Source organism: Falco cherrug, chromosome 9 (assembly GCF_023634085.1).
Source record: "Falco cherrug isolate bFalChe1 chromosome 9, bFalChe1.pri, whole genome shotgun sequence".
NCBI classification, from domain to species: Eukaryota; Metazoa; Chordata; class Aves; order Falconiformes; family Falconidae; genus Falco; species Falco cherrug.
In genome coordinates this window covers 16208015-16215879 of record NC_073705.1, presented here as the reverse complement: position 1 = coordinate 16215879, position 7865 = coordinate 16208015, and the positions used below count along the sequence as shown (strand labels likewise).

The 7865-nt window shown below is 58.7% G+C and overlaps 1 protein-coding gene across 1 annotated transcript; it reads left to right on the top strand.

Moving 5' to 3' along the window:
• The first annotated feature begins 284 nt into the window (after positions 1-284).
• LOC129736826 (cyclin-dependent kinase 9-like) lies at positions 285-7800 on the top strand. Its single transcript, XM_055721048.1, has 8 exons — positions 285-455; positions 925-1006; positions 1913-2003; positions 3917-4083; positions 4285-4456; positions 4533-4681; positions 5827-6793; positions 6894-7800. Exons 1-7 carry the CDS (start codon positions 364-366, stop codon positions 6187-6189), a joined length of 1116 nt encoding a protein of 371 aa, XP_055577023.1. The 5' UTR covers positions 285-363; the 3' UTR covers positions 6190-6793; positions 6894-7800.
• The last annotated feature ends 65 nt before the right edge of the window (positions 7801-7865 follow it).

Sequence of the window (7865 nt, the reverse complement as noted above, 5' to 3'; positions counted from 1 at the left end):
AAGGCTGTGGAATCCCTGGCGGGTTTCAGCACGCAGGAGACACGGTGACACGGTGACGTGCTTTAGGGCCACCAGCACCAGGGGCGGTGGGTGCCCCGGGCGGTGCGGCGGGGGGCAGGGGGCTGCTGCAGCGGGGGCGGGGCTGGCGGCGGGGCGGGGCCGGCGGGGGCGGGGCTGGCGGCGGGGCGGGGCGGGGCTGGCGGGGGCGGGGCTGGCGGCGGCAAGCTCCGCCCGCCCAGGCGCCCCGAGGCAGCCGCCACCGCCCAGTCCCAGGAGGCCTCGCGGGGCCGCGTTGTTGCGGAAGGGGCTGTGACGCGCGCGGGAGGGGCGGAACGCGGTGCTGTAGCGACGGCCGCGGCAGCCATGGCCAAGCGGTACGACATGGCGGAGTGTCCCTTCTGCGATGAGGTCTCTAAGTACGAGAAGCTCGCCAAGATCGGGCAGGGAACCTTCGGGTGAGTGCCCGGCCCTCCCCGCCGTCGGGCCTGCTGCTCGGGGCCGGCCCCCTCGGCCCCGCGGCCCGCCCGCCCCAGGCCCGGGCGCCCCCCGCTTGGGTCTCCCTTCCTCGGCCAGCGCTCCGGCCGCGGGGGCCGGCCTGGCCCCTCAGCCCTCCTTTCCCCGGCCCGGCGCCCCGCTCTGGCAGAGCAGAGTTCACTCTGGAGACGGGCGGGGCGGGGCGGGGCCCTGCACCTTCGCCCAAAACGTGCAGGTTCGGCCAAAATCCTTGTGGGGCTTCTGGGCTGGGTTGGCTCGGCCGCTGCTGAGGGCCTTTGGTGCGAACGGGATGTGGCTGGGTCGGATGGCGGGTCAGCACAGAGCGGTTGTCTTGTCTTTGTGTCTTGTTTGCTGGTGTTCCCGGTCAGGAGCACCTGGCTGCGTCCCTTCTGCCTTGCGCTGCTCAGTGGTTTCGTTCTGGTTTTACAGGGAAGTTTTCAAAGCCAAACATCGTCAGACAGGCAAGAGGGTAGCACTGAAAAAAGTGTTGATGGAAAATGAGAAGGAGGGGGTAACTGCAGCAGCATGGCGGCAGAAGGGGGTAAGTGCCGGAACGTGGCTGGGCTGTGTTTGGCAAGGCCTGGCTGCGGGGTGCGGGGTGGCCCTTTGTAGTTGAAGGCTAATGTTTGGGACGGCATAGACGTGTTTTCACAGAGTAAATGTGTTTCACAATATTTGCAGCTATAATATGCTGTATCTTGAACCTGTAAGGGTGTGGACAGGATCCCAGCCCTGTGGCATTTTTCCTCTCCTGCTGATACTATGATAACGTTGGGCCTTGTGGCTTTGCCAGGGCCTACGGCTTGTTATCACCTTTCTGGCTGCAAAGGCAGCAGTGTGGTGCAGTCCCCGGGCTGCATGGGACAGCTGCTGGGAGGTGGCGCTGCCCACACGTTCCTCCTCCCTCCCGTGCAAAACCCTGTCATCCCCCCCCAGGCGCAGGGCTCCCCGCTGGCTGGCTGTTGTTCGTGGAGGAGCCGGGTAGTGTGTGAAGGGCATGTGCTCAGGGGTGTGCAAGAGATGGGAGAAGCTGGGGAGCGAGGTAACAGCTTAAACAGCGCAGGCAGTAGCTGGGGAGGCTGCTCTGCAGCTTGAGCCAGGCCGTACCGTGTCCCATTACAAATGTGGAAGATGAGGAGAGGAGGGAGGGGTGCCTGCATGCCTGCCTCAGCACCACACAACCACTCTGTTGTGAAGGAATGTCCCTCCGCAGTGGTGCCCTGATGGTAAAGAAATGTGCGCAGTACCGGTGTGGGTGTTTTATTTTAAAGCTCTGATCGGCCTTCAGTGACCTGTGACAGTGCTGCTCAAGCAGGTCCCCTGCCGAGCTGCCGTGGTCGCGTGTCTCCTGTTCTCTAGGCAGGGGTGGCCTGGTCTCACGCAGCCCTAATCCCCGTCCTTTCTTTCTCCTTTCCAGTTCCCCATCACAGCCTTGCGAGAGATTAAAATCCTCCAGCTGCTCAAACATGAGAACGTGGTGAACCTCATAGAAATCTGCAGGACCAAAGGTAGCTTGCGGGGTTCTCTCTTGGGCTGGCTGCCAGCTTTTTTTTTCAGCCCTCCTTCTCTGCTGAGCGGGCTGGTGTTTTGTGCTGGGAGTGGGGTCCTCTAGCTCAGCATAGGCCTCTGTCCCCGCCTGTGATGCGAGGGGTGATGGTACGCTCCTCTTGGAAAACAGTTTCTTACAGAGTTAGGGTGTTGCTGCACCTTGGCTGGAAAAAGCTGCGGTCAGTGCTGCTGGGCTATGGGTGTGCTGTGGCAATGGATGCTGCCCCTATTGGAAAACTCCTGAGAGGCTTGAGATAAACCCACGCTGGAGAGACTTTGAAGCAGAGGGTTTTGAGGCCGGAGCTGTGCACAGCCAGTTCCCTCCTGTCGGGACCTCTAGCTGTCCCTCTCGGTTGGCTTGCGATGGTTTGTGGCAGCTCTGTGCTGATGATAACAGCTCCAGCTGGAGACTTGCTTGGCTTGCTGTGGATGGCAGTGACTGCTCGTGCTGTGAGAGCTGGGACTCCCCTCGGGGTGGCCCTGAGCTGCTCTTCCACCTCCTCGCTTCTACCTCACGTGGTGTGCCCCTGCTGCGTGACTGGCACGCTCAGTGCGCTTGGCCTGGCTCCGTTTCCAGTGAAGTTGTTTTAAAACACTTGGTAGCTTTTATACGTCCTTCTCTTCTGTGGATTTGTATTGTAAAAAATACTTTTGAAAGTGACAGCTGATGTTCAAGCCTGCCATTCTCTATATTCAGTCACTGCCATGAAATAAAAATGAAAGTGGCAGGTGTCTGGTGATGATGTGTTTTTAAAAGTTCACTGAACTGGTAGAAGTGTTTGGCCCAGGACCAGGAGCTTGAAGTTACTCTAGTCCTCTACGGCACGTAGATTATAGTCCTCCGAACAGGTATGAGTCGAAACACTGACAAGTTAGTTTTGAATTCACTGTGTGATGAAACAAGTTGTGGTGGTTGCATGGCTGGTGTACCCAAGGTAAATATTTTTGTAGCCATATCGGTCGTTTGTGTTTTGTTTGAATTCCAGTTTTCACCCAGATCTGCTTTGACCTCAGTTTCCAGTAAAGCAGAAATATTGCATGTGCTGTTCTCAAACTTCTAAGCGCCTCTCTTTTTAGGTGGGAAAGGTGTGGTAGGGGCCATATGTGTGTAAGGAATTGCAAACCTCGTATGGCAGGCACCCTGCTGGCTGGCAGAGTGGTGCGTTTCTGTGAGGGCTGAGCTTAGCTGTCATTGTCCAGTAGGAGCTGCTGATCGGCAAGTTTTGCTGATTACAGCTGATGAAAGTCAGCTTTCTTTTCAATGTTTTGCGTGTGTGCTCTAGGAACGAGATTGAAATAGACTGCTTCATTTGAGGCTTCCTGTTAGTGACTTTAAATTGCAATTGGAGTTGGAGTTTGAAATCCCTTTGATCCAGAGCAGCCCATTTTCACAGATGATGTTTGAGGCTGCAGAAACCCCCGCTTTCTAATACTCTGTTAGACAGATTTTTCTCTGTTTCTGCATTTTTCCTGGGGCTGCCTTTGCGGGCGTCTCCGTTATCACTGACGCGATTGGTGGTAGTGCTTGGCTGGCAGCTAGTGGTATGTGCACCTGCCAGCCGTGGCTTGCAGGGAGGAAACCCCACAGCCGTTATGCGCACAGAGCAATACAAAACGAAGCTTTCAAAGATTTTCGTGCCCTTGCCTTGCCTGTCTGATCACATTCACGACTCTGCTCCTCATCCTCTGTTCTTCTGTTGCTGGTTGTGGGTCTTGGGGCCTGCAGGCTGTTTCTGGTTCTCTGTGTGCCTGTGCCCTGAGGTTTTGCCTAGTGAGCGCTGTATGTATGAGCGGCAGGGTGGCTGGAGGCCAGGGGGAGCTGTGCTGGGGTTAAGGGTCCCTCACTGACGGTCCCTCCTTGCTTCTCCCGTAGCCTCTCCATACAACCGCTGCAAGGGCAGCATCTACCTTGTGTTTGACTTCTGCGAGCACGACCTGGCTGGCCTTCTCAGCAATGCCCGTGTCAAGTTCACGCTCTCAGAGATCAAGAAAGTGATGCAGATGCTGTTGAACGGCCTTTACTACATCCACAGGAACAAGGTAACGGCCAGATCTGTGCTGTGCTCTGAGGTCACCCTGCTTTCTGTGGCTTTCCAAGGAGTGGGTGTCTTAGCACAGGCTGGAGGGAAGTCCTTGCTTGTCCTCCACCTCTGGAGCTGCTGGCACCAAGGAGGTGCTGGCACCAGGCGCCCAGGGAGGGTACCTTAACGGCTTAACCTTTTGGCGTCTGTCCTTGTACAGATCTTGCATCGAGACCTGAAAGCTGCGAATGTCCTGATCACGCGGGACGGAGTGCTGAAGCTTGCGGACTTTGGGCTGGCTCGAGCTTTCAGCCTGGCTAAGAACAGCCAGCCAAACGGCTACACCAACCGGGTGGTGACTCTGTGGTATCGGCCGCCAGAGCTGCTCCTAGGTAGGAGGTGATGGGCTCTGCCGGCTTCTCTGTCCTTCTCGTTCCCCTGGGTGACTAACGCGACATCTCTGTTTAGGGGAGCGGGACTATGGTCCCCCCATTGACCTCTGGGGTGCAGGGTGCATCATGGCAGAGATGTGGACCCGCAGCCCCATCATGCAAGGGAACACAGAGCAGCACCAGCTCACCCTCATCAGCCAGCTCTGCGGATCCATCACACCGGAGGTGAGGGCGTGAGCGTGAGCGAGCTGCAGAGAGCGGAGGGAGGAGAGAGGCGGTGGCAGGGAGGCTGGGGAAGCTCTGGCAAACTCTGCTTGCCTCCCGGCAGCCACGTGCACGGTGGGGCACTGCACTTTCCTCGCTACTCTGTGTAGACTGCAGCTGTCACATCACTCATGTTAACCTCCTGAGGAGAAAAGGGTGAACATGCCTCCCGGACCCCCTTCGGCAGGGGTGGGTTGTGTCCTTGTATTTGAGCACAGAGACGATGCTGGCTGCTCCAGCTGTGAAAGAACAGAACATTGCATGTAGGAATCTGTTCTGGCCTGTGTTTGGGGGTTGTCTCACAGATAAACACCCTTTGAATTTCTGCTTAAAGAAGGGTGGGGTTGTTTTTTTTTTCTGTTTGTTTTGTGTTGAGAGGTTTGCCTCTGGTGCTTTGAACTGGTCACCTTGAAAAGCCTCTTCAGTTCTGCCTTGTCACTCGTGGCATCGGCTCAGTTCTGGTGGGAGCAGTTAGCTCTTTCTCAGCTCCTTATTTAATGGCGGCTTGTCCTGCCCTCTTGTGGGGGCTTGAGCTGGGGGATCTCTTGGCCGGGGCTGTGATCTAGGGGTTGTGTTGTGCAGGCAGCTGCAGAGGCCTGATGCCTGTCCTGCATGCATTATGTACGTACATTGAAGGTGTCTTCTCTTGTATGTAAATACCTGGGGTGGTCTCTCAGATCAGGGTTGAGGTAAGTGCTGGTGACTGCAGCAGGCTTTGCTTCCTAAGGATAAAAGGAGCCACAGACATCCTGGTTGTTACTTAGCAATCGGTTTTGTGGCTTTACCTTTCTGGATGCTGTAGCTGGCATGAGCCTTGCTCTCTTGTAGCTCTTTCGTGGGAGAACCAGAAATCCTGGAGCATCCTGCAAGCTGTTTCCATTCCAGCAGGACTCCGTCCCGACTTGTCCACATGTCTCCAGGCTTTAGCGTACCCTTTAGGGCCTCCCTCATGCTGTGGGAACAAGGTCTGGCAGTTTGGAGGTTATAAAATAGCACTGTTCTCTCTGCAGACCTCACCCGAATTTGCCTGAGGGTGTTCGCATCAAAAATGGCTTGTCCTCTCTGTAACTATTTCCTCCCAACCCTGCTTTCCTGCCCCTTCCCAGGCTTGGCCAAATGTGGGTAAATACGAGCTGTACCAGAAGCTGGATCTTCCCAAGGGTCAGAAGCGCAAGGTGAAGGATTGCCTGAAAGCCTACGTCGGAGACCCCTACGCACTCGACCTCATCGACAAGCTGCTGGTGCTGGATCCCGCCCAGCGGATCGACAGCGATGATGCGCTGAACCACGACTTCTTCTGGTCCGACCCCATGCCCTCGGACCTCAAAAACATGCTGTCCACCCTCAACCAGTCCATGTTCGAGTACCTGGCCCCAGCGCACAGGAGGGGTGGGCACATGCCCCAGCAGCCATTCCAAGGCAGGAACCCGGCCGCCACCAACCAGACTGAATTCGACCGAGTGTTTTGAGTGGGGGCTTCCCCAGCGGGGTCCCAGCTGGGCTACTGCGCAGGCTGCGTTCAGCGGGGATGTCCTGGCAAGGTCTTTCTGTCTGGGAAAGGACTTTCTTCAAGGCGAAGCGCCTGCTGGCTTTAACTCGGCTCTGACATCTCGTGCGGCAGCTCAGCCACCACGGAGCTGCTACAGAAGGTGACACCTGCAAGCCTGCAGATGTTTCCCTACAGCTTTGTTACAGAGCTCCCACACCTGCCGGGCGCCGGTTCAGCACGTGGCCTGAACCGGCCACGTTCAGTGGCTGCAGGTGGGGGGAGCCGTGAGGAGGAGCTGATGCTGTGCAGTCTGTCCACCCTGCTGTCCCTGGGTGTATCCCACCTCTGTGCCCCCCACGAGGGTCTTGCAGCTCTGGGTGCAGGGGGGGACATCGGATGACCCCCTGCCTGGACCAACCCCCCGTGACCCTGCCAGTGTGGGACTGGTCCTGGTGGCAATCCCGTGGGTGGGTCCTGAGGGCTCCCCCAGTGCTGACCCCCCCTCCTCTCCCCACAGCCCTGCCGCTTTGACTACGCTGTCTTCTGCCCCAACTTCACGGAGGTGCCCGTGGCCAGCAATGCAGGTGAGTGCCGGGGAGCCGGGGTCTTCCCTGGCCCCGCCCCTCATCCCCAACCCCTCCCTGGCTCCCCCTAATCCCTGGCCCCCATCCCCATCTCTCCCAGACCAGCAAAACTTCAACGTGACACTGGAGAGCTCGCTGACCCGCTGCCTGGAGAACCAGCAGACGTGGACCCGGCTGCTGGAGGAAAAGGAGGGGCAGGACCCCTGGCTCCCAGCCCCCCTGCAGCCAGCCCCTGCCCGAGGACCCCTGCTCCTGGTCCCCCCAGCCCCGAGACCCCTCAGTTCCCCAGCCCTCGTGTTCCCCTGCCTGGCCCAGGCACTGAGGCGGGTGGCACAGGGCCGGGACCCTTGGCTGGCAGCGCCCACCGCCGTGGGGGCTCACCCCCACCCCGCCGCCAGCAGAGGGGCTGTGCTGCTGCGGGAGGCGGCCGCCATCCACGTCCTGGTCACCGGCAGCCTGCACTTGGTGGGGGGGGTCCTTCGGCTGCTGGACCCCGCGCTCTCCCAGTAACGGGGGTGCGCAGGGCTTTGCACCTCTTTTTACTTGAAGCGCCGGTTCTGCCCCAGATGGTGCTCGGAGGTGGCTGGGGGGGCACGTGGGACCCCCAGACCCTTCCCGGCTCATCCCTTTTCACCCCAGTGCCTTTTGCCTGTGCCCCCCGCAGGGGGGACACTGGCCATGGGGGAGCTGCTCCCTGCCCCCAGCCCACGTTGGTGGGACTGGCTGGGGGGGCCCTGGCCTCTGGGGGGGCTGCCCCAGGCTGTGCCAGGGTCCAGGCGCCCAGGGGCGTAGAGGGAGTTTTGAGGGGGCGGTAGGTGGGAGCCTCAAGCCACAGCGAGGTGTGGACTAATTTAACATAGGGGAGATTTTTATTATTATTATTATTATTAATAGTTTGTAACTCGGGTGGGGAGCTGGGAGTGTGTGTGGTTTCTGCCCATCACCCCGTGGGCAGCCAGCAGCCCCACACTGCCTCACCCCCCTTAATAAACATTTTGCTGCTCCTAGTGGTGCCCGCTGCCTTCTTGGGGGGACCCAGGAGAGGTGCAGGGGGTCACCCCAAGTGCTGGGT

Excerpts from the sequence above, each read along its gene's own strand:
- LOC129736826 (XM_055721048.1), top strand. The coding sequence starts at position 364 with ATGGCCAAGCGGTACGACATGGCGGAGTGTCCCTTCTGCGATGAGGTC. Across the intron at positions 1,007-1,912 it reads TGGAAAATGAGAAGGAGGGG|TTCCCCATCACAGCCTTGCG; the intron begins GTAACTGCAGCA and ends TCTCCTTTCCAG. Across the intron at positions 4,457-4,532 it reads GCCGCCAGAGCTGCTCCTAG|GGGAGCGGGACTATGGTCCC; the intron begins GTAGGAGGTGAT and ends ATCTCTGTTTAG.